Source organism: Brachyhypopomus gauderio, chromosome 11, assembly GCF_052324685.1.
Source record: "Brachyhypopomus gauderio isolate BG-103 chromosome 11, BGAUD_0.2, whole genome shotgun sequence".
Lineage (NCBI taxonomy): Eukaryota > Metazoa > Chordata > Actinopteri > Gymnotiformes > Hypopomidae > Brachyhypopomus > Brachyhypopomus gauderio.
In genome coordinates, this window is record NC_135221.1 from 23709508 (window position 1) to 23735852 (window position 26345).

Here is a 26345-nt window from a genome sequence, read left to right on the forward strand (position 1 = left end):
TTTTATTAATTATATAAATAATAACCTGCACTAATAACAACTGCTATGCTAAGATATACAAAATAACTCTGAAAACAGCTCCATTACCACATTCTTGTGAGAGATGGAATTACAGTAGATCAGTTCTGACAAAGTTATTGTATATCCTGACACAAAACTGAATTTTGCTGACTGAACAGGTGTCTTATAATGGGCATTTTCTGTTGGTCTCACTTGACATCTGTTACTTTTTGTTACTAACTATTTAAGGACAGAATACTGTATCAATGATTAACAGAGCAAATCAGTAGCTTATAAGAGTGCACAGATACAGAAATGTGTGTGTGTGTGTGTGTGTGTGTGTGTGTGTGTGTGTGTGTGTGTGTGTGTGTGTGTTTGTGTGTATGAGAGAGAGAGAGAGAGGTCTATTGATCCGTCAGTTTTGGAATGCCCAGCACAAATCCATGCTATTCGAATAAACAGAATCCATGCCTTGCGCAGTGTTATGTCTACGGTCTAGAGAAAAATCTACTAAAAATAATACATGATTAACAAATTAATACATTTGGTGTCTTACAGATATATCTAAAGTGTTAGAACTTTGCACTGTATTCCCTAAATATCCTGTGATGTCATTTATATACCATAATGCAGGTAAATGTGGTACACCAGGAATGATGCAATTTCATGTAATCAAGGACTCATGAAAACAAACCAAAACTAGAATAGCATAGGGTGGGAACGTTTCAATCTTCCAGGCTCTAAATAATAACTAGGGTACTGGAAATAAATCTGCTATTTCATAGAAACACTCATTTTATGAATAAATGAAAGTGCAAAAGTAACCTGTGAAAGTATTTTTTAAGAAAAGTAATATATTTAAAAAGAATTGGAAATCACTTCATTACAATCATACTTTTTTCCAAGAGATTTAATTATTAAGAGTATGTTGGATTCACCAAATAGAAAGAAAAATATATATATAAACAATTCAAAATTTTAATATGTTTACTGGTACTTAACTGGTACTACTTACTTAACTGAATGTGACTGGACACAGTAGTAGTTAATGCAGTGTAGAAAAAGGTCAACAAAGTTCAGAATAAACACATTTTTAAATGATTTCCAAATGTAAAAAAGAGCGTAAAGCCGTTTTGCAGGTTAGTGAATGAGCAGCCAGTTCGGACCGACTACCACCTTCTTTTGGTGATTCTCCATTAGTGCATTTAGACACTCATCCCACACCTTAGCTAGGCCTGTTTCTTCCAGTCTTGGGAAATAACCCTTTAATTACAAGTCAGAGCTCTATGGTAAGAAACAGATTAGGTTGGTTCACATTAGTGGAATGACTAGGAACCCTAGACTATATTTAGATAAACAGTTTCTTTAGAGCATACCAAACAAAATAAATCCCTCTGAGAAGTGTGCTATAAATTAAACGTAGCATTAATGTTGTTTACTAATTATTATTATTTATTTTTACATATTGAACTCTCATCTATAGCACACACCTTTTGAAGGGGAGGTTATTTGATATGTAAATTTGCTCAACATCAGCTGAATTGACCATAATGGACGTTAGGTGTGGAGAAGGCGGGACATGTGTGATGCAATGGCTAGAACTTGACCAATCAAATTGAAGACACCTTTGAGGTATTTCGCCATTTGACCAATGAGTGTGGAGTGGGCGGGGTTTGGGCGCTGAGGTTTCAACACGGAGTTGGGCTGTGAGTCAGGGCGACGGAGCGCGGCGGAGAGGGAGAGAGAGGGTGAGATAACCGTGACTACATACTTACACCACCAAATATTTCACCTCCTTCATTCGCATGTTTGTCTTTATTTCTATTTTTGTAGTATTGTTTTGAGTAATTGTTATGGGAAACTGTGGAGTACTTTCTATACCTCGTCAATAGTTGTCTGGCGACTGCCCTCACTAGACTAAAGCCACCAGACTCTTCACACATGAGACATTTATTACGGTTATTCTTCTTTCTGCTCGTACGGAAATGTACATGTAAGACGATAATGTACATTTAAGACGATAACATTATATCGGTTTGCGATTCTTTTCAAGTTACTCAGACTGTCTGAATGAAAGGTAGTTGTTCATTGAAAGGCTTGTAAACCAAGACTGAACTGATGTTCATGAACTAAGAAATGCAGTTAACCAGTTAATGTATTCACCACCAACTATTATGAAAGTTATGGCTCCTCAAGCGAATTTAGCGATTTTTGCGAAAAAACGTTTAGTCTAACATAATCTTAAATCTTAAATCTTCATTAATACCTTAATGAAGACGACTTGGACATGCTTGACTTCATGTCAACTGTATCTAAGTTTGAGTTTGATGTATCTGTGTATTATTGCTACACATGTATGATCTGTGTGTGTTTTGTGTTAACGAGCTGAATGAATGAGAAACGTCCTGAATGAGATCAGTGGAGATGAAACTATGGCCAGATGATCTATGAAGTACCATCTGCCTTCACAGCAGAAAGATCTTTATATTTTAACACCGAGTTTTCGTCCAAAATGTTAAACAATTATTCTTATCGCATGTATCAGTTACGGTCCTCAATAGTATGATCTAATAGTAACATTAGTTAGCAGTTGTGGAAGACAAATTCTTTGGCTGCCGTCCTAATGACCTACTTCCCTTTGGCTTGGTTTAAATGTTGAATCATGAATGCACACAAATAACTAGCTGCTTCTAGAGTCCTGTATGTATGTAGTTTTTAGCTGTTTGGTACCTCAGACATGGGCCTTAAATGCAAGGCCATCCCTTCCTAGATTCCTGGGGCAGATAGGAATGTCTGGTTTTGGCTTTTCTTTGGCAGCCACAGTAAGTGACATACTGCCGTTCTTAACAGCGCCTCCAAGACCCAAAACTGAGGGGCTGGGCAACCAAGCAGTGTAGCTTTTTGGTACAGGACACGAGGAAGATGTTGCCACATCATATGTTCAGACATGAAGGGAGACCAGCTTCTGTAACACCCCTATGTTGACCTCCGCCTCGTGTGAGTGTGACTGATCAGTTTGGAAGCGCTCACAACTGCATTTCACATTTTATATGGAAAGGTTTGGCCTGCACACGGCTGGGCTAGAGCCTTCTGCCGCACCGTTGCAGTGGTTTTAGAGTGGTTGACCTTTGTCGCTCTCTGAGTATCTGTCACATCTTACTAATGAGCTCCATTTTCGAAGAGTAGCAGAAATCTTGTCTGGCTGCCAGGATACAAAAACATGTTGTAGCTTTCACTGTTGTTCTGTTATCATTGTGGAAAACCATGTGGTTGGACAAGCAGGCCGACTTTGCAAATAGCGTCAGAAGGAAAATAAACAATGTTTGTGGGAGACTGAATATGCTGATGTGGGATGGAAAATAGCTGTTCTTTAAGGCTTAAGGCTAAATTTAGCTTTGTGAAGTCTGCTGATGTGGTATTAAATTAGGTGATGAGCCATTTGGGTGGGTGGGGGGGGGGGGGGTGGCAAGCGTGACCCACCTTGTCCCAGTCGTTAATTGTTTCATAGTTTGCAAATCAGTAAATGAGTGTCACTCATATAAGCTGTAGTTAAATGTGTAGATGGATCACGGGAGACACTGTTCTCAGGTTTTTCAAATGGAGTTATTGATCTGTCCAGTTGTAGTGGCTCTGGTCAACAACAGGTGTTCAGCATGCCAGGAGAAGTTATTGGTTGTATAATGTTCTGCAGGTGTTACTGTAGTGGGTTTATTGCTTCCCTTTGTATTCCTCATGGTTAGACACTCGCATCTTATTTTCCGCCACCAGTGCGTCTCTGCACTGCGACTGGGGAAGTTGTGATGAATGTCTCAGTCTCTCCAGACCCAACTGTGGCACATTTTCCTCTCATAAAGCCACGGGTCTGATCCGTTGCCGTCACCCCGCCCTTCCTGAGTCATTGTCAACAGTCTGATCTCCATTCATAGTGAAACAACAGACTAGTTTGGCATTCTTAGGAATGGCAGTGCGTGGTTCAGTGAATGGACGGACCAACCCGCCCCCCTGGCAAGGTGCACACAAGATGTGGGGTAGCGGTGTGCTGATTCACCGAGCCGTCCGCCACAGCGTCACACCCCATTGTCTGTCCTCCATGGTGCAGATCCTGCCCAGTCCTAAACACTGGGCTCACCATGTGTTTGTGCAGCTGGCTAGAGGCTCGAAGTAAACATCACACATGGGCTGGAAGGGGCATTGAGGATGCCACACTCTTGTCCATCCTCGTATGTGTTCCACAAGTTTTCTGAGTTAAAAAAGAGCTGGTTCTCCAATCTTTCATGCAGCTTAAAACACAGAATGTGCACAAGATGTTGAAAGTTCATGGAACAGTAAAGCATTTTTCTAAATGTTTCCAATATGTTAGCCCCGACATGTGCTCCAACATCTGAAATGGCCAGAGTTTCCACTGAGTAATATTGGGGGAGGGGATCAAATAGATTTCTAAATAAAATGCTAGCCTCACCTTTAAACACAGTATAAACTTGTATAATAATTTTTTTTCATAGTTGAGTCACACAAGATAATTGTAATAAACCAGGAAAGGAACTGATTTGGAATTCTGCTAAAGCCATTATGCAACTTTGGTATTGATGGTGAAATTTTGACTTCTTTTGTTGTCGTGCAGGCGTCCTGACTGCTGGGCTCGTTTAGCCAAGCCTGCCTAGTCTTGTGCACTCGCCCTGATTTTATCACTGTGTCTTCTAACCTGCTCTGTGGCTTAAGCGCATCTACCCTGCTCTCAATACTATATATGGCTTAGAGTCTGTTTATAAGAGCCAATGTCTTTGCTTAGCCATATGATCGAGGGTAAACTAGTGGAGACTCTAAATCAGATGAATTGATCTGGACCTCAACAGTTCTGGGTTGTCTGCTGTAAGGGAGTGTGAGCTTATGGATTGTGCAAAACAACCTTCCCTACCTGAATGACCTTCCCTACCTGAATGCTAATTCAGGGAGTTTTGAAAACCGCGTGTGGCATGTAGGATTGGGCCATAATGGCTGAGTCACGTCTGACCCCAATTAGTTTTCTTCTCTCTTTTCTTGCGTTTGGTTACTTCTGACCCCTCATCATGACCTCATCAGGGTCTCGGACTGAAACGTTTAGCTGGTCATGATGAGGATGTGGACGTGGTTTTTAAGGTTTTCTGTACAGTAGTATTTTGTTGGTCTTGCACAGAAGCAAATATTTGTAAGCATGTTTCTTTTTTCTCCTCAGCAGGCAAAACTATCTTATCTGTGTTGCGCAATGCAGCTGCTGTTTTCACAGCAGACACCAGACTTGTTCTGGCATCTGTACTTGAGCAGTTGCCTCTATAATCTTCCATGTGAGTTTGGGGGTGAACGGCAACACCTGTTTTGTGGCTTTTCTCTTAAGCAAGACTTGGTAGCTGGTTCCTCATGTGTCCCTCACAACTGTTGTCCAGGAGTGCCAGCAAGTGTTTGGAATGACAGCGGTGTGAAGAACATGGCCCAGCCATGAGTGAGTGTGGAGTAAACCCCAGGTCTACCTCTACCACAGAGGGGTTTTCCTGATGTGCAAGATGAGACTTGAACAGGTGACCCTGTCTTCTGTTGTAACCTGAGCACAAGGAATGTCAGTCTCGTAACCCTTTGGACCAAAAGGCTTTGGTCTATGTGCTGGTGAAGCTTTATGTCTTATGAATTAACCATGTAACCGTAGTGGCCTGATGTCTTGAGAGCGGGTGCGGGTGGAGAGATTCAGTCTCGAATCGAAGGACCTGTAACTATCTGGTTTGACTATCTAAGTCAAACCAAACCCCATAACTTTAACCCTAGTTTGTAAGTTTTCTATGGGAGGACAGTCACAAGTTGAAGCCCAGATCTACGTTTCAGATGTAACTAGTCTCACTCTCACCTTTCTGCCTCTTCTTGCTCGTCTTGCTTGCCCAGTACATCTGGAACAGGGGGGCACTGGTGAAAAAGAAAACGCACACATGTCACACATTTATTCCTCTCTCTCTCTCTGGCCCTCCACCCCTCCTCTCCTTCACCCCCACCCTCCCCGATCCACTCCTCCCCCCACACTGCTCCACTCTCAGCTCCCACTGGCTAGCAGGAAGTGTCAGGACTTGCTGGCTGAGGTCTTTGTGAGGCAGACAGGAATGCTGGCGCTCCACATTAGTCTGGAAGGGCGTGGAGGGAGCACTGCCTGTCGCGCTCGCCACCGAGAAGACGAACCTCAGCACAGCTCCGTCTCTCCGTCTCTCTCCTTCTCTCTCTCGTCCTCCGTCCCACTCACTCCACCACTCGCTCTGCCTGCAGTTCTCACGTTTCAGTGGCGCACCAGTGGAAGGGTTTACTCATCCTCTCCTTACCTCCACCTCGTTAGACGGCTAGACGCGACGGGGTCCGCTGAACGGCACGCCGGTTTTCGTAAGTCCTCACGCTCGGTTTGGAGGAGTAGCGGAGGAGCAGAGGAAACTATGGGTTTAAAATCTCTGCTTTGGTTTAGTTGTTTTCTTTCTGGCTTTTGGTGGCTGGACCTGCTTTGCGGAGAGAACACGCATGCATGGGCGTCTGTCAGTTTATGTCCTGGTACAGGCAAGGATTCCTGTCTGTTTAGTCGCCTGTTTAAAATGTGTGGTTGATGGTGAGTAATGTCTCCATTGCTTACCATGGTAAGTTGTGTTTTTATAAGTTTAGTCAGCTGTGGTTGGTATTTTTGTAGTGTTGCATGAGCAAGGTAGAAAATCAGATCTCATTTCCCCGTGTGCGTGTGTGTGTGTGTGTGTGTGTGTGTGTGTAAATGTGAATGGTTTTTCAGGTTTGTTTACCTCTAAGATGTTTTGGTGGAGCTCAATCTGCTTCAGTGAAGAAGGTTGGTGTTTTGTGCTGACTGTGAGTGGTTTGGAGGACTGAAGTCTGATCTGGTGGAGGAATTGGCCTGTTTGGAGTTTCAGGAGTAGCTAGGAGAGGTTGTGAGGGGCTCACCCACTGCTGATGTGGGTTCCCAGAAGGGTGGAGCTCCCCACTCCCTCCACATGTGCAGGCTCTGTGATGTTGGCCTTCTGAATAGTTAGTGAGTGAGATCAAACCCAGACCTTGAGACAGGACTCGTAAACACAGATAAATCCCTCTACCTAATGGCAGAAACACTATCAGCTCCAGAGACTCAATCCAGTGTTTTAAAGTGTTTTTTGGGTCTTATTTCTCCTGTTCTTGTGAGAGTCTTGCTGTGTCCATCCTCACCTGGGTGTGAGGAGGGGGGGGGGGGGCAGGAACAGCTCTCATCGTCCATGACGTAAGTCAGCGAGGAGTGATGCCAAGACCTTGCAGTGAGTGTGAGAATCACTCTCCACTCCACCCGGGCCATCTCCGTCACTCCGCTGGGTCATTGGTCGTTACCGGGACAACGTCCAGGCTGTACTGCAGGACAGTGCAGCTCGAGCCGTCTGTGACCTCAGATCTGAGCGTTGTCACGCCAACTTTGTTTCACCACTTTATTGATGATTAATCTGAACCCAGATCAGCCCTGGTGAGTGGAGGGAACGTGAGCTACAGCCAAGCGTCCATGAGGAAAACACCGTAATCATATCTGTGCCCTGAGCTATAAGGGCGGATTCCTTCATGTTGTGTCTGTGCAGCCTACATACCCATGATAGCTTCTCTGTTTGGCTAAGCACTGTAGACCAACATAATTCAAGATGGTGGCCAAATAATGGTGCTATTTTCTGAGAAATATTTTATAGGGGCTTCAGGAGAGAGGAGATGCAACAGCTAATGAACACCCAGGCGAGCGCCATCCTAGCGTGGTGGACAGGAGGGCGCCGTCCTAGCGTGGTGGACAGGAGAGCGCCGTCCTAGCGTGGTGGACAGGAGGGCGCCGTCCTAGCGTGGTGGACAGGAGGACGCCGTCCTAGCGTGGTGGACAGGAGGGCGCCGTCCTAGCGTGGTGGACAGGAGGGCGCCGTCCTAGCGTGGTGGACAGGAGGGCGCCGTCCTAGCGTGGTGGACAGGAGGGCGCCGTCCTAGCGTGGTGGACAGGAGGGCGCCGTCCTAGCGTGGTGGACAGGAGGGCGCCGTCCTAGCGTGGTGGACAGGAGGGCGCCGTCCTAGCGTGGTGGACAGGAGGACGCCGTCCTAGCGTGGTGGACAGGAGGACGCCGTCCTAGCGTGGTGGACAGGCGATCGCCGTCCTAGCGTGGTGGACAGGCGATCGCCGTCCTAGCGTGGTGGACAGGAGGGCGCCGTCCTAGCGTGGTGGACAGGAGGGCGCCGTCCTAGCGTGGTGGACAGGAGGGCGCCGTCCTAGCGTGGTGGACAGGAGGGCGCCGTCCTAGCGTGGTGGACAGGAGGGCGCCGTCCTAGCGTGGTGGACAGGCGATCGCCGTCCTAGCGTGGTGGACAGGAGGGCGCCGTCCTAGCGTGGTGGACAGGCGGACGCCGTCCTAGCGTGGTGGACAGGCGAGCGCCGTCCTAGCGTGGTGGACAGGCGAGCGCCGTCCTAGCGTGGTGGACAGGCGAGCGCCGTCCTAGCGTGGTGGACAGGAGAGCGCCGTCCTAGCGTGGTGGACAGGAGGACGCCGTCCTAGCGTGGTGGACAGGAGGACGCCGTCCTAGCGTGGTGGACAGGCGATCGCCGTCCTAGCGTGGTGGACAACCTCTGGTGTCTCACACTGACCTGGTCTTTGCTTTGGCTGGAGTTGAATGATTGGCTAAAAATTATTATTGAAGACATTTCCTTAGATTCACACTGTGTTGATGAACCCTTTGGCTTCTACAGATGAATGAGATTTAGCTCATTTAACCTACTGGCATCCTCACTGTTAGTGTTGATACTACAGTGTAATGAATAATTTTGATTGAAACAAAGATCAAAGCTATAGGTACTTTTGGTTGGATTAACTTCACACGAATTCACGAATGTCATAAACCAACTCATGAGTTCTAGAAACAAAACTTTCTTCTCTCTCCTTCAAGACGAGGCACATGCAATCATCCATTTTGCATGCATGACTATATTTTGCATGCCATGCAAATAGGACTTACTGTAATCTGTCTGGCTGGGCCCTGATCTATTGTATGTGGTGGTGAAATACTTGATCCTTAGTATAGATAACTGAAACACTCAAAAGTGTCAGAGTACACAAGCCCAAGGAATTCATAAAGCTTCCAGAAGATGGATTATTTAATTCCCTTAATTCACTCTCTCCTTGTCCCAGCAGATAAAGGCACATTGTTGGATTGAGGAAGACACAGGTTGTTCTCCAGGGAGATGGCAGCAAAGATCTCAAAAGAGGAACTGGAGGAGCTCCGTGAAGCCTTTGGGAAAGTGGGTGAGTGGTCTTCCTGCTGGCCTGCACACATGGACCTGCCTGGGAGGAACCAGCCCTGCAGCTCACGCCACACCCAGTCATTATGACCGTATCAAAGAAAATGTGTTTTTCATGTAAAAGTTTTAAATGCTTAGGCTATAGGTACAGTTCTAAAGGGAATTAAAGTATGAAATAGCATCATTGAATGCATGAAACCTCTCTTTGCATTTGTATTAATTTGGAAGGTTTGGAGCAAATAGCTAATGATGTAATGAGATGCACTAGGCTAGGGTGTTGTGGTAATAGGACTAGGTATCGGTTCAGTCTGTTGCCATGGGCTACCTTGGATACAAACCAAAAACCTGGATTTATTGATAAAATAAATCTTGTACCAAAATAAGTGTTCTTTTCCAAATACAATTAGTGGTTTTGTATGTTTGTTAGGCTATATGAAGATTGGTGCAGTGCTTTTGAACTGGTTTCTGAACTGGTTTGATGTGCGGCCTCTGTTTGTTTACACAACCTTACATGAGTTAGTAAATGAAGTCAAACTATAATAATATAGTTCTGGATCATGTCTTCAGCTCATAAGCAGTAGTCCATATAAGCATAAATGGCGTTATCATTTATCTCTGCTACATCTGAAAATCCATTATTTGTTAATATTGACTAACTCTAGGTTTGGAGAGAGAGTTTTACGTGTTTGAAAAAGAGTTTTATGTGCAGCATAGTAGGAAAACTAAGGTTGTCTCAAAGTAAGGAAACACCCCATATAAAATTAATGTAATTTGTATGTAGCCTATAATTTCGATATAAGATGTGGAATGGTTTTCATTTTAAAGAAAAGGAAAGCATTAAGACTCCTTTCTGTTTATATGGGCGTTTCCTTACTTTGAGACACCCTGTAGTTTCCAGTATTCGGTGTTCACATTTTGTCTCCCAGTGTCTGTTTTATATTCATACCAAAACAGGAGTGTTGACTACCTATTTAACATGCCTAGGCAACACTGTAGATTTGTAATGAGGAATATATGGTTGGTACATAGATAACAAGTCATAGCACGACATAGCAAGTCATAGCATCTAGTCTTAATTGAGCAAGAATAGAACTGTGCTGTTATGTCTTTAGCTATCAAACATGCTAATGGATTTTTTGTTGATTTTTCCAATTCAAGCATATAGCTAAATATATCTCAATAATTAGCTCAAAAACCTTTGGCTAAAACATGTCTGGCAGCCAAACAATGAAGACAGTGTCTTATTTCAAGCTTTAAAGGGTCTTTACTTGGTCAGTGGGCTTGTCATGTAATACTGTCTCTGAGGGTTTTAAATGTTGTTTAGTATATTGAGTCTTGGTTAACCCTTACTAGTACATGACCATGACATTTGTAGAAGCATCTCAAAAATGTGCATTTTTCAACATGTGCAATTACCACATCTTTACAATTATTATTTTTTTTACTAAATACATTGCCAGTTTTACTATTTAGCTGGCCCAGGAAGCATAGTCTTTGTCTTAGTTAGATCAAAGCTTTTCTCTAGAACATAATTAGATTTAGGATGTGAAGGAGGAGTGTAGTCATCAGTTCTTTGAGTTCATGATGTAGTGGTGTTTGGCCATGTTTTGGTTAGAGGTCCGAATGTTCATGATGTAGTGGTGTTTGGCCATGTTTTGGTTAGAGGTCCAAATGACCATATCCAGACAGCTGTGCCAATCCCAACTCTGCTGGTTGTTGCTCTGATTTGATTTCATTAGCCCCCGTCCAGCACTGCAGGCTATGTTTCCGCCATCGTTTGAGTGATGGCTCACCTTGGGCCAATGTCACCCATCACCAGAAGATTTGCCTCTCAAAGCCATGTCACTGCCCTCATGACGTCATTCTCTCAGAGGAAAATCCAGGCTGCTGCATGGTCACTGAAGCCACTCCTGACCAGACATTAAGGGCGTGTAATTAAATTCCTTGGCTAATGAGTTCTAGAATATCGATTGGGGGAATGTACAGTAGTGATGGGAGAATATTCTAGACCTCTCTCCTCATTTATCTTCTTCTTGATGTCCTCTGATTGTCTACTGTCTGATTTCAATGGAACAATTTTAGATCTAATTAGGACCAATGGTTAATGACCAAATCAAAAAGGAAGTATTTGAAAGTGTGTGTAGAGTTTTAGTCCATTCCTCATGACATGTAAAGCTGTGTTGAGGCTCAAATTAGCTTTCAGTAGAACATTAGTATTCTGGAGACAGGGAGAAGAAACAGCATGTGTCAAGGAAGCTTTAAATTGTGGTGAATGTTTGGTGAACCCGGCTGTCGGTTGAGATGTCCCTCCTGAGAACACCCTTCTGCTTATGGGCAGTTCTGGTGGAACAGCTGGTTGGGATAATATCTCTTTATTTTACAAAACACGTTCTTCTAGAAAAGCTGCTCTGGTTTGTCTGTTTTGTTATGGCTTTGTTAATGGTAATTAGGTAATTAAAGTGACTCAGCAGTGTAGAGTCATAGCTAAGATGTTACTCTCAGTGACTGGAGTATAGTTAGTCCATAGCCAGGTGACCTCCTGCACCACACTTTTGAAGCATCATGTAGTTTCTTCCCCTCTCTCCACACAGATGTGGACCACAATGGCTATATAAGTGACTACGAACTCCATGACCTATTCAAAGAGGCCAATCTGCCTCTCCCGGGGTACAAAGTCCGTGAGATCATTCAGAAGCTGATGACGGAAGGTGACAAAGACAAGGACAATAGAATTAGTTTCGATGAGTTTCTTTCAGTAAGTAATTTAAACAGTTTTTTTTTGTGTGATTGTGTTGCTAATGATGTTTAAGCAGCTCTAATGGTTTTGTTTCTTTTTGCCTAATGTTTATAGAGGTTTCTAGTAAATTAGTTTAATGCAATTTAAAATGCACCCAGGGAGGCAGGGAGTCATGAAAAGAGAGAGATGTTAATCTGTTGCTCAAATGGGGGGGGGCGACGACTACTGGAGCGAACTACTAATAGACCAGATTTATTTAAGCGAACTCGGAGCGGTCATTTTCTGCGTGGTCCTAGCGCTTGATTTCTCACTATTTAAATGTCTAATATCTATCTTTAAATGTCTATAAATTTTTTTGCTGATGCTGGTCCAGTGATTATGCCTCGGCGTGCCATAGGTTGCCGACCCCTGCTCTAAATACTACATTAACATTAACAGGTTCAGCAGACGCTTTTAGCCAAAACAAAATCCATCTCATCCAAAATAAAAAGCCATTAAAGGGGATCTATTATGCTGTCCATACTTTCCTCTGTCCTTTAGCCTTTTGCATGCAAAGTTACAAACAAAGCTCAAAACAGATGCTAGAGGCAATAACACTATACCACAGAAAGCACGTTTCTCTGCTGCCTGAATCCCCTCATTGGAATTCCAACCCGTTTCAGTTGATACAAGACGACACGATCACGCAACACAATCCTTAATTCCCACTTACTGGCAACATGATCAGTCAGAGTGCGGTAGGCTCATCGAGTGTTTCAGTGCCTCAGTGAAGATGTACACGGTGAGGAAACATTTTTGGAACGCTGAAGCATGTAAATATACTGTAGTAGACCCTAAAAAATTGACAATTGAAATGGGTCACTTAACTGTTTTTTGTCCTAATCATTAGTTTGGAAGATTCCTTTCCTACCTTGACGTTTACAGTCAGTCCTGAGCAAACCTCCTAAGGACAGATAATGTGTTGAGCTGCTGGGTGATGGTGCACTGCTGGACTTCACGATGTTGGAGCGAGTGGACTGGGGTTATGGGGGGGGGGGGGGGGAGTTGTAGATGGGGGGGTTGTAGATGGGGGCCAGGTAACTGGTCAGTAGACCCACAGGTAGAGCCCTCACCTGCCATGTTCTGTTCTCACTACAGATCTTCCAGGAACTCAAGGGCAGTCAGGTCGCCAAGACCTTCCGAAAGGCCATCAACAGGAAAGAGGGCATCCTAGCCATCGGGGGAACCTCGGAGTTGTCCAGCGCAGGGACACAGCATTCCTTCTCAGGTGTATATGCTTCTCCTCACATCTCTGTACCTGGCCTTCTGAAAAACATCTCAAACGTTTCTTAAGTTGGCGGTGGGGAGTACTGGAGATGGTCTCAGTTCACGTAAACGCCTCTCTGCCCTGGTTTCTCCCTAGAGGAAGAGAGGTTTGCCTTTGTGAACTGGATCAACACGGCGCTGGAGAAAGACCCCGACTGCAAGCACGTGCTCCCCATGGACCCCAACACGGACGACCTGTTCAAAGCTGTGGGGGACGGTGTGGTTCTGTGGTAGGTGTGGTGACACCACTGTCCTCATGACCCTGCTCCACCAATGAGAAACTGGAACCTTTCCAGCTCGTGAAGCTAATCTGGAACCTTTCGTCACATTTCCAACAAAATAAAGTTTCCCAGCTCAAACCAAGCAATAGTGGGTTCTGCAGCTCAAACCAGGACAAAATGTGGGGGTGTATCAACTTGTAGAGGACAGATCCATTGTGCAGAGGAGCTGATGGGGTCATGTGCTGGTGCAGTATGTCGTGCTGGATGGCATGATGATGATGATAGACCAGCAAACAAGGTGACTGGGGTGATGAGTTCAGGTACAGAGACGGTGGAAGCTGATCTCTGTCCACATCTGCCTTTAGTTATATTGGGTTGATTACATTAGACCTAAACTAGCCTTAGCTTAGTGTTTAAAGTATTTTCACATCTATTTAATTTTTATATTCATTATCCTTTTCATTTCCTTATTTGTTATTATCTCTTCTCAAAAAAACTTAATTATTCATACTTGCTCTTTGGCTCGTGGGGCACCCTTGGTTCCAACAGAAGTTCTCAGGTTAGCACCAAGATTCTGGGAGAACCAGAATAGTTCTGGTTCCTTGTTGGTGAAACAGGGCTAATACTCTTGCACCCAGTTCTCTTGTGTCTAGTTCTCAAAGAGGATCTCTCTTTAGACAAACTCCTGTGTATCTTCTCTTGCCAGTAAAATGATCAACCTGTCAGTGCCTGATACAATTGATGAGAGGACCATAAACAAGAAAAAGCTAACTCCATTCACAATACAGGTTAGTTTTCCTGTACTATTCCCATGACTCCAACGTGAAGGTGCTGATTCTCAGTGGATAGATCAAACCTTTGACCTGCAGTGGTAAATAATGCATAAAAAATCTTCTGTAAATATGGTCCTCCAAGACTTCCAGATATCTCCAGTTTGATGTACCCACTGTCCCTAACTACCCCCCCCCCCACAGGAGAACCTTAATCTGGCCCTAAACTCCGCCTCCGCTATCGGCTGCCACGTGGTGAACATTGGTGCCATGGACCTGAGGGAGGGGAAACCCCACCTGGTGCTGGGCCTGCTTTGGCAAATCATCAAGATCGGCCTGTTCGCCGACATCGAGCTGAGCAGGAATGAGGGTACGCCCAACACTCCCACCCCCTCCGGCTGTTTCCCAGCGAGCAGCACGCCGTCATGTGCCTGGACCCGACACTGGCTCCATTCACAGCCCCGGGGAGGGGGGCCGGGGTGATGCCATTGGCCAAGAATTTGTATAAACAGACAGTGACTCTTGTCACCATCAGTTTATTAACCCCGGGGAAGAATTGGATCAGTGCAGCAGCCTGCAGGCCCGGGGGGGGGGGGGGGGGGGGGGGGGGGGGGTGGTCGCTCTGTCTCGAGGTCAGTGGAGCAGCACATGTGCACTGTGGGGGTGGAACATCTCCATCAACACCAGCTTGGGTGACACAGTGGGCAGAATCCACCAGACTGTTGATGTGAAGCAGTGCTGTAGTCTAGGAGTATACCAGTACAAGACCCGGTCTAGGAGTATACCAGTACAAGACTACAAACATTCCACCATGCTGACCCAGTGTTGTGTGTGCTAGACTACACCAGTCTGGGGGTCATATTCCGTGTGCGTGCGTGCGTGTGTGCGTGCGTGCGTGCGTGTGTGCGTGCATGTGTGTGTGTGCGCGTGTGTGCGTGCTACACCAGTTCATGGGTCATATTCCCTCAATCAAAATGAAGCTGTGCAGGTCATGTAAGTAAAAATGTAGGACAATCTGACCAATCAATAAATATTCTCCCACTTTGAAATCATGGAGGGGTCTGAAATTTTCATCTTGGGCGCAATCATAAATTGTGATTTCTGGATTTGTTTTTTAGATTATGCACCTGAAAATTTCAGACCCCTCCATGATTTCAAAGTGGGAGAACTTTGCAGGGTGTTCAAATATATTCTTCACTGCATATGTATGTGTATATTTCTCCAGGTTGAGTTATATGTATATATAATTTGGATAAAGCTTATGAAGGGAAATGTGAGCTGGTATAAGCCTGGTTAATGGACCCGAGAGTCAGTTCATGAGTCTTCTGTGACTTTGTGTACTAAATCATGTTTGCATAAAAAGGCTGCTTCACCACTTTTGTGTTTACATGCATACAGTTCTGCTAATCATTTGTTTGTGTCTTTGTGAAGCGTTGGTTGGTACTCACACACTCCCTGTTTCGCCAGCTCTGGCAGCCTTGCTGCGGGAAGGCGAGACCCTGGAGGACCTGATGAAGCTGTCCCCAGAGGAGCTCCTCCTGCGCTGGGCCAACTTCCACCTGGAGAACGCCGGCTGGCACAAGATCAACAACTTCAGTGGCGACATTAAGGTGCCGAGGGGCTCTGGGCCACCAGAACTCTGTCTGTCTGCACACACCCCACATACTTCATAATGGACATCACCAGTTTTATATTTTCTTAGTCCAAATAATATCTATAACATGGCCGGCGAACGGATTGACTTTGGTGCGTTTGTCTGTTGCGTTTTATATGAATACGCTGTCCTGGCTGATTAGATGGTAGCATTCGATCTTCCTATGACATATTACCAGCGAAGTCTTGGGTATGTGATGAAGAGTGCGTTGGCCTAGCCGTCCGTGTCAGCACGAGGAAATACGGCTCAATCTCAGGATTAGTTTATATGGGTCCAGGGAGGCCAGGCAGACAGCATGGCCTCGGTGCCAAACCATCACTCTCTCTGCCTTTACCTTTATCTAGCAAATAATCACTCGCTCTCTCTCCCTCTTCTCTCTCTCCTCCTTCCTTCTCCTCCTTCTTTTTTCCCGTTTCTTCCCATCTCCCGCCATCCAAGACTGATATTTCTACAATAATTATAGTTCCTACTGATGGACAGTGATTCCCCCCTCATATGAGCTCAACATGTACTATGTTGTGTCATTATGTATGAGTGGTGTGGGTGATCATTACTCCAGGCTGACGGGGTTGTAGCTCACCACACCTTTTTATTACTCCACATAACATGCTAATGTATCAACATATAATGTGAATAGCCTAGCATGCATCTACCGATGTGTCCACTGTACTGTCAGGTTTTGTTGATCTTGAGAAATAAGCGATTTGTCTTGGTTATGGTGTTCTTTTACCATCTTTCCTTCCTTATGCTTCAGATCTCTGACTTCTCAAACTCTGTAAAGGTACTTTGTTCCAAACCTCCGGCCCTGTTGATCTGTGGCGTGACTCATTCTGTCTGCATCTCCCACCCCAGTTGTACCTGTGCCAGGATTCTCAGCATGTCCATCTGTGTGTGTTTTGCGTGTGAAATGCTGAGGTGACTAAAGCCCTTTCTCCCCGTCCCGTTGGCCGTACTAGGACTCCAGAGCATACTTCCACCTCCTGAACCAGATCTCCCCCAAAGGCCAGCAGGAGGGCGAGGAGTGCATCAACATCAACATGTCTGGCTTCAGCGTAAGTTGTGATCTACAAGCTAATTGTTTATGGGGTTATTTTTGGTTATTTTTGTAGAACGTTGCTGCTGCATGTGCGTGTGGCACTCTTGTCCAGGGGGTTGAGGAGTGGAAGTGTAAATGTTGGCCTCTGCATTCCTGCATGTGGGGGTTATAATGGCCTTTCCAGAAGGGCCTGGTCTCATCTCCCCAGGCTTGCATGGAGCTTCAGAATAAAACGGGTGTTTGTGGGCAGAGGTCTGGGCTTTTAGAGTAATGTGGGTTCTGATTCGAATAATTTCATTCAGTGTTTGAAAACCAAAGTTTTCCAAGTTTGCAACTCATCACGTGCCAGATCACCTGTCTTTAACCTTTAATATTGGGCACTAAATATGCAGATGACATCATGGTGAAATATCTACTACTTAAAAAGCATGCGTGTGTGAGGTAGCGATATCCGTGTGTGTGTGTGTGTGTGTGTGTGTGTGTGTGTGTGTGTGTGTGTGTGTGGAGCAGGATGTTATTGTAGATGTTAAGGATACACTCTGCATGCAGCTTCTGCCTGATTGTGAGTATTCTGTGGAGTTTGAAGAGGTGTGTGTGGGGGGGCAACAGGACACAGCACCAATTTAATGCATGCTTAAGTCTTCCTGTGAACGCTTACACACCCACACACACTCAGCACAGACGCCAGTCATGGAGGCTTTTGCTGACGCAACACAACGACTGTGAGCTCTTCCTTAATGTACTTTAGATGTGGCTAAGAGACGGCACCCTCCTACGTGTGAGGACTGGAGCTGCTCCCTCAGTGTCCGGACTCAACACCACGCTGCAGTCCCAGAACAAACACGCCTCCTCCGCCTCATTCCTCAACGTGCTGGCTAAGTGCCCTCTGACAGGAATGCATCAACATCCAGAGTCATTCTGCTTGCGGTCCAAACGCTCACAGATACCTGTGGTGTCCACGTGAAACGTGGGGCGAGCCACAGAACCAAACGAGACCCGCGGGAGCCCTGTGAGGGCCCGGCCTCCCTCACGCTCCTCTACGGATCCTCTACGGATCCTCTATGGATCCTCTATGGATCCTCTACGGATCCTCTATGGATCCTCTATGGATCCTCTACGGCCGCTCTGGCCCTGTTTGGGTTTTTTGGCTTCTGACATGTTGCGTGGGACTGTAGATTCCAGACATGCTGACCACATTCACGCGTGAAGACACTACCTGTGACGGGTTCAGACATGCTGACCACATTCACGCGTGAAGACACTACCTGTGACGGGTTCAGACATGCTGACCACATTCACGCGTGAAGACACTACCTGTGACGGGTTCAGACATGCTGACCACATTCACGCGTGAAGACACTACCTGTGACGGGTTCAGACATGCTGACCACATTCACGCGTGAAGACACTACCTGTGACGGGTTCAGACATGCTGACCACATTCACACGTGAAGACACTACCTGTGACGGGTTCAGACATGCTGACCACATTCACGCATGAAGACGCTACCTGTGACTGGTTCAGACATGCTGACCACATTCACACGTGAAGACGCTACCTGTGACGGGTTCAGACATCCTGACCACATACACGCATGAAGACGCTCCCTGTGACGGGTTCAGACATCCTGACCACATACACGCATGAAGACGCTCCCTGTGACGGGTTCAGACATCCTGACCACATACACGCATGAAGACGCTCCCTGTGACGGGTTCAGACATGCTGACCACATTCACACGTGAAGACACTACCTGTGACGGGTTCAGACATGCTGACCACATTCACACGTGAAGACGCTACCTGTGACCGGTTCAGACATGCTGACCACATTCACACGTGAAGACGCTACCTGTGACGGGTTCCACGTGGCACCGCGTGGTCATGTTGAGACCTGCTCGACTTCCCGGACACACTTGAATGGACACGTTGCTGGTTTACACAGAACCGCTCGGTGACTCTAAGGGACGTGGTGCCATGTAAGTGTACTTCACCCTGTCAGGAGCAGCTGACGGAGCGTGGGTGGGCAGCTGACGGAGCGTGGGTGGGCAGCTGACGGAGCGTGGGTGGGCAGCTGACGGAGCGTGGGTGGGCAGCTGACGGAGCGTGGGTGGGCAGCTGACGGAGCGTGGGTGGGCAGCTGACGGAGCGTGGGTGGAGGGGTGAGGTGCAGGTGGAGTAAGGGCACTTTTCATGGCACCTTTGAGCTGCCATCGTTCTCGGGCCGCTTATAGGGTCAATGTTTGGGCCATACGGTGGCTTGGTGGTTAGCACGTTTGCCTCTCAGCACTGGGGTCTTGGGTTCAAGTCCCTATCTGAGTGGAGTTTCCATGTTCTCCCCGTGTCTGCGTGGGTTTCCTCCGGGATCTCCGGTTTCCTCCCACAGTCCAAAAACATGGAGGTTAGGTAAATTGGCAGTCCTAGACAAATTATCCCTGAGTGTGTGTCTGTGTCTCTCTGTTCAATAAAAAAAAGCAGTTGTCTGAGTGTCTGTGCTTGAATGTGTGTGTGTGTGCTTGTATGTCCAGTGGTGGATGGTGCTCTGTCACTAGGGTCTGTCCTCTCTCCCCTTCCTGCACCCCATTCAGTCCCCCAGGGGACTGTGGCTTCTGGTGGAGAGTACGCTGTGTGTGATTGGCTGCCGCTTCTCGCCGGTGTGTGATTGGTTGTCTGAAACGTAGCTGTGTTAACAATTGTAAAAGCGCCTTGGGTATCCTGAAAAGGCGCTATATAAATTGAAACATTCATTCATTCATTCAGTGTGCTCAGCGAAGGCAAGATCTCCTCCTCACGACTCCTCAAGGCCTCCTCCTCGTACACACTTTGGGCTTGTGTGATGTGACGTGGCCCCTTTAACTCCCGCCTCTTCCATTACTTCCTGTATGTGTTGCTGTCTAATTACATCACATCCTGTTGGTTATTTCCCTGCTGGTCATTTCTTGCCTTTGTTCACTTTTGTTTTGCTTTTAGGCTACATTCCTGAATTGTGTAGGATGATTTAAAGTTATGTTTTTCTATTTAAACCTGCCATTAACAGTAGTGACATTGTTTTGGTTTGAGTATCTAAAAGCTGTTTGTTCCTCTATGGCATGACTCCTCACTTCTGACTGCATCTCACACCCCGACTTTCCCAGGAGTGCGAATCATGTTCATGCAAAAGAATCGGTTTTCACGTTCCTGCCATAGTTTGTTAATCTTGTAGGAATATTCATGTACGGATGGAAAAAAAAAAGATTACCAGTCATAAATAATCACAAATGTCCTGTTATTATGGTGCATACCATAATAGCTCCCATATGAAGGACCTGTAATGTAGTCTAACTCTGTGTTTACATGTACATATTGGAGTGTTTACTCCCTCTTCTGTCTAATTGCCTTCAACCACGATATTGTGTGTGACGGCAGAGACAGGGCAGTGTTGTACAGACGTGAGCCGTGTCCTACACAAAGGCCTGTTAAAGGGAACTGGCTTCTGTTGAGCCTTCCGCAAATATGGATAAACAAATGATGGGGGAAGCATACTGGAATTAGGGCTTATTATTTATAATGAGACGACTTCAGTATTTTGTTTGTGTGACATCCTCATGTCAGTCATGTGTGTAAAAAAAAAAAAGTTAAATCCTGTGTGTGTGTGTTCCACAGGAACAAGATGACCTGAAGAGAGCTGAGGCTATGCTGGTGCAGGCTGACCGGTTGGGCTGCAGACAGTTCGTCACTTCTGCTGACGTGGTCTCCGGCAACCCCAAACTCAACCTGGCTTTTGTGGCCAATCTCTTCAACAAATACCCAGCGCTGAAAAAACCTGAGAACCAGGATATCGACTGGGGCCTGTTGGAAGGTGAGTGTGGCGATTCACCGCAGTCTGCCTTCATACACCGATCCTTCAGCTCCTCCAACACTGCCATCAAGTATTTAGAAAATGATATTTCAGGAATGCAGTTATGTTCCACATTGAGCATTCTCTCAACGCACATTGCACTTTTAACTTGTCTTTTGACGTTCGGACAGTGTATGAAAATCGTTCTGAAAATAGATAATTTATGGGTGACGTTGATTGGTTGTGGACATTATTGGGGGGAGATGTTGTCCAGAGGGTTTAGAAGGTACACGAAGAGGGAGGGACCCTTAGGGTCATGTCCTGGGGGGCCACTGTGCTGTCCTGTTGTTCTTCATATGGTTTTTAGTGCCCTCTTGTGGTTGAACAGCAGAGCTCCAGAAGCAGTCACAGAACTCTTTTTTTAATATATATGGTCAGATTCAAAACAAATGGGTTAAAACCTTCTAAGAGCTGTTAGTCTTTCATGTAGATGAATTAAATTCAGCTTCAGAGTCAACAAAGCTGTCAAAGGGTGTAGGGTTATTGGATACTTTTGATTAGGCAAGATATTTTGTTCTTATATTTATATTTTTATATATTAACAACCCACTTTTGCATGGCAATGAATCAGAAAGTTTGCAAATAGTAATTGGTTAAAACTTGCTTATGTAATATGTGTGAATTCATGTCCCTGTCCCTTCTGTCACCATTATAGGAGAGACCAGAGAAGAGAGAACATTCAGGAACTGGATGAACTCACTGGGTGTTAATCCTCACGTCAACCACCTATATGTGTAAAAAAAAAAAAAAAAGTTTCTTTGTAAAATCCTGATTGTGTGACTTCACTTCATGTGTCCATATACCTTCTGTATAAATTATAGATTTATTTCCCCCTTTTATCTTATTTTATTTGTCTGGATCTCACTGCTTTTGATCACTCTTCGTCTCTCCATCACTCTTCCTCACAGTGATCTCCAGGATGCCATGGTCATTCTTCAGCTGTATGAGAAGATTAAGGTTCCAGTTGACTGGAACAACAAAGTCAATAAGCCGCCGTACCCCAAGATTGGGACCAACATGAAGAAGGTAGCGTCATGTCCACCTACACAAATACATGTTCAAGTATTCTATGGAAGAACCTGCAGCTGTCTTAAATAAGGAAATGTCACCACAGTGTCTGCAGTTCAGTTCATCTAAATTCCTTACATGCATCTTATACATTCCTCACATGCACCTTATTACCTGTCTACGTTTTTGTTCTGTTTAAGCTCTGCCACACCTGCGCTAGGAATCTAAATGCCGTAGAGTTGCATAATGTACTAGTGTTATCAAGGTTAAACATGATAACTTGATATTTTTAACCATACTTGGTTGAAAAGGAAGTAAAGTATAAAATGCTAGTTTCCTAGATTTGATGTAGACAATGGACAATGTTGGGCTGAAAGGGGCTCACTAATCCACTCAAGATGTAAACGTATTGGTGCTGATTACATACTGGTGCTGATGTGATTACATACTGGTGATTACATACTGGTGCTGATGTGATTACATACTGGTGCTGATGTGATTACATACTGGTGCTGATGTGATTACATACTGGTGATTACATACTGGTGCTGATGTGATTACATACTGGTGATTACATACTGGTGCTGATGTGATTACATACTGGTGATTACATACTGGTGCTGATGTGATTACATACTGGTGCTGATGTGATTACATACTGGTGATTACATACTGGTGCTGATGTGATTACATACTGGTGATTACATACTGGTGCTGATGTGATTACATACTGGTGATTACATACTGGTGCTGATGTGATTACATACTGGTGCTGATGTGATTACATACTGGTGATTACATACTGGTGCTGATGTGATTACATACTGGTGCTGATGTGATTACATACTGGTGATTACATACTGGTGCTGATGTGATTACATACTGGTGATTACATACTGGTGCTGATGTGATTACATACTGCTGATTACATACTGGTGCTGATGTGATTACATACTGCTGATTACATACTGGTGCTGATGTGATTACATACTGGTGCTGATGTGATTACATACTGGTGATTACATACTGGTGCTGATGTGATTACATACTGGTGATTACATACTGGTGCTGATGTGATTACATACTGGTGCTGATGTGATTACATACTGGTGATTACATACTGGTGCTGATGTGATTACATACTGGTGCTGATGTGATTACATACTGGTGATTACATACTGGTGCTGATGTGATTACATACTGGTGATTACATACTGGTGCTGATGTGATTACATACTGGTGATTACATACTGGTGCTGATGTGATTACATACTGGTGCTGATGTGATTACATACTGGTGATTACATACTGGTGCTGATGTGATTACATACTGGTGATTACATACTGGTGCTGATGTGATTACATACTGGTGCTGATGTGATTACATACTGGTGATTACATACTGGTGCTGATGTGATTACATACTGGTGATTACATACTGGTGCTGATGTGATTACATACTGGTGATTACATACTGGTGCTGATGTGATTACATACTGGTGCTGATGTGATTACATACTGGTGCTGATGTGATTACATACTGGTGATTACATACTGGTGCTGATGTGATTACAGCTGGAAAACTGCAACTATGCTGTGGATCTGGGGAAGAAGATGGCCAAATTCTCCCTGGTGGGTATCGGAGGTCAGGATCTGAACGATGGAAACCCCACCCTGACCCTGGCTCTCGTCTGGCAGCTGATGAGGAGGTGAAGCTGAAGAATTTCACACATGCCCAAATCTTACCACGCTTCCATTTTACACACGCTTAGGGTCTCTGTGGCGTGACGTATAGACATGGACTGGGTGCTCTGCTGGAAACAGTGTTTTTGACATTGCTGGTTTTCTGTTGCCTCTTGTACTCGGTGGTGTTTTAGATACACCCTCAATGTACTGGAGGACTTGGGAGAAGGTGAGAAGGCGAACGACGATATCATCATCAACTGGGTCAATAGGACTCTGGCAGGGGCAGGAAAGTCGACCAAAATTTCAAGTTTCAAGGTACCAAATGAAACCACATGCAATTATGTTCTTAGCAGCATTATGAAAGACGAGTCGTCTTTCAGACTGTATTGCTGCAAGTGATTCAGGTGATACTTCTGTCTGCTTTGTCACACATTGCAAGACCGTAATGTAACTGAATCTGTTTGTGGCCTTGGGCTTCTAGGACAGAGAGATCAGCTCTAGTTTGGCAGTGCTGGACCTCATCGACGCCATCCAGCCAGGCTGTGTTAACTATGAGCTGGTGAAGACTGGAACCCTGTCTGATGAGGACAGGCTGGAGAATGCCAAGTAAGTCCAAGCAAACAATGGTGCCTTTATACCCATAATCCCACAGCAGTGAAGCAGCGTCACTGTATCGCTCTTTTGTAATCGTTTAGTTTTTACATAGTCGTGTGTCACATGTATACACATGAACTGCAGTAAATTCCATTAAGGTGTGAGGGTGGACAACATAATAATTATCAGTTGACCTGAGGCAAACTGATGAGCAGGGTTTGCTGGTATGGCGTCAGGACTGGGGTAACCGGCACAACTCCATTCACTCAAATGAGAGTGGAGCAGAACTCCGCCCTCATCACCACCGGTGTGGTAACCACAGCTCACTCATCTTCTCCATTTACAGATATGCTGTATCCATGGCCAGAAAGATCGGTGCCCGTGTGTATGCTCTGCCAGACGACCTGGTGGAGGTCAAGCCCAAAATGGTCATGACCGTGTTCGCGTGCCTGATGGGTAGAGGGATGAAGAGGGCATAAATAAAACAAACAAACGGGACCCCGGAATCAATCAGAAGCTGACGTCTGACCCACAAGCCGTTTTGCTGGTTGAAAGGCTTCTGGTTGAATGAATAGCCATAATAAAGTAATTAAAAAAAAGGAATCTCAAATACCATCAGATGTTGGAGAATGATGTGTAAGTGGGCGGGGCTGGGGGCAGTGGAGTAGTAGAGAGAGTGGTGTTGGTTAGGCAAGTGGTAGCTGAATTTGGGCCAGATCGCTTATGCCAGAATATTAGGATGGTTTCCCACAGACGTGAGATGGTACCGGTGGAAACTCCCCATTTAATCCATGTAAGATGCCTCAAACATATCTGCCTTGGGCCCAAGTCATACCAGACTGCATAGTGTGTTTTATTTGCATATTTGATTGAGAAGTGTGCACGAGTGCCTGGGTTAAGTTTTAATGTACATCTCAACTGCTCTGAAAGTCGTGTGCTAACGTGGAGATGGGCCTTACTCATGGCAGTGTTGCCTATATGCAGTAGAGATGCCTCTATAACGTGTCTCTCAATTGAATGCTTATTTTCCTAGTGTTTTATACATATGCAGAGTTTACCAAAAACAATTAGAAAACACAAACATCCTTTGCAGATAGAAGCTTTAATACATTCCATAGGTATGATGTCATTTTACTATGTGTCTTATGTACAAATATACTCAATCTTTTTACATGAAAAGGATGATCCAAACCAATGGAACTATGCATGAACAATATTTTTTGTTATTTAAAGCAATACACTCCTGAGAATTTGATGAAAGCTTTAAACAGATAAATTATTGCTGTGTAAGAAGGAGAAAGAGGAATGTACGAAGAAAGTGAAGTTTGATGTGAAACCCCATCACAGTGGAGATCGTGTCTGTTGGTTGACTGGGGGGGAGGGGGGTGATAACTGGAACTTGCCTTGTAAACAATGTCTGTAACATGGAAACATCTGCATTCTGAAAATAAACCTGTTGATAGAATTTTCTGTTCCTTTCTCCTTTATTAGTGCATTGATGGTGAGGAGGAGATCTTATAAACTGAATTTTGTTAATCTGGAAAGTGACTGTCATACATCTAGAGATGAAGGAAAATCTAAAGGTTCATTTGGCTTGGAATTGGAAGAAAAATCTATCAAAGTAAAATGGTTAACAAATGCATGGCATCACTACTATGGTTAATCAAAGTAATATGGTTAACAAATGCATGGCATCACTACTGGTGACCTGTTCTTCTGTCTACTGGGCTCCTGTGAATATTTTAGCATTAACATCAATCGTACTGCTTTTGTAAGTGGATTTGTCGAGCACATGCAGGTCTGCTTAAGGGCTTCCTGTTGTAGCGCCTCACCCAGTCGAGGACCAAGGATGCAGGTTTGAAAAGATGATTGACAGCATACCTGTCCCCATGGTGCTGATATGAGCTCTCATCAGTCCAGGCATTAAGAAATACCACTATGAGAAGATGAGAGATTTTGCTCTGAATGTCTAACCAAAGGGGACATGAAGGTTGATGATCATGGGCAGTCACACCAGAAGCACGTCCAGTCTGAACGTGCCTGTGACTCAAGATGGCTCACTGATCCAGCAGCGAGTCCGTAGTCTGGGCAGCTGATTGGCTGGCAGGTGCGGACGCTGGAAAGTGTCACTTGATGCAATCAGAGTGCTTCAAAGAGACAAGGGCCT

At 45.1% G+C, this 26345-nt stretch overlaps 1 protein-coding gene across 3 annotated transcripts; it reads left to right on the plus strand.

Annotated features, from left to right (window-relative positions):
- Window positions 1–1674: 1674 nt before the first annotated feature.
- pls3 (plastin 3 (T isoform)) lies at window positions 1675–25643 on the plus strand. 3 transcript variants are annotated; one of them, XM_077022799.1, is made up of 17 exons: window positions 6083–6390; window positions 6782–6835; window positions 9183–9293; window positions 11881–12044; window positions 13164–13293; window positions 13429–13561; window positions 14259–14340; window positions 14527–14692; window positions 15790–15932; window positions 16933–17028; window positions 20656–20851; window positions 21546–21624; window positions 21799–21916; window positions 23474–23607; window positions 23776–23899; window positions 24066–24190; window positions 24525–25643. In XM_077022799.1, the coding sequence occupies exons 3-17, from the start codon at window positions 9233–9235 to the stop codon at window positions 24655–24657; spliced, it is 1884 nt and encodes a 627-aa protein (XP_076878914.1). In that variant the 5' UTR covers window positions 6083–6390; window positions 6782–6835; window positions 9183–9232; the 3' UTR covers window positions 24658–25643. The 3 variants fall into 3 exon arrangements, with proteins under 3 accessions (XP_076878913.1, XP_076878914.1, XP_076878912.1); XM_077022798.1 differs by lacking the exons at window positions 6083–6390; window positions 6782–6835 and adding an exon at window positions 1675–1748; XM_077022797.1 differs by lacking the exon at window positions 6782–6835.
- The last annotated feature ends 702 nt before the right edge of the window (window positions 25644–26345 follow it).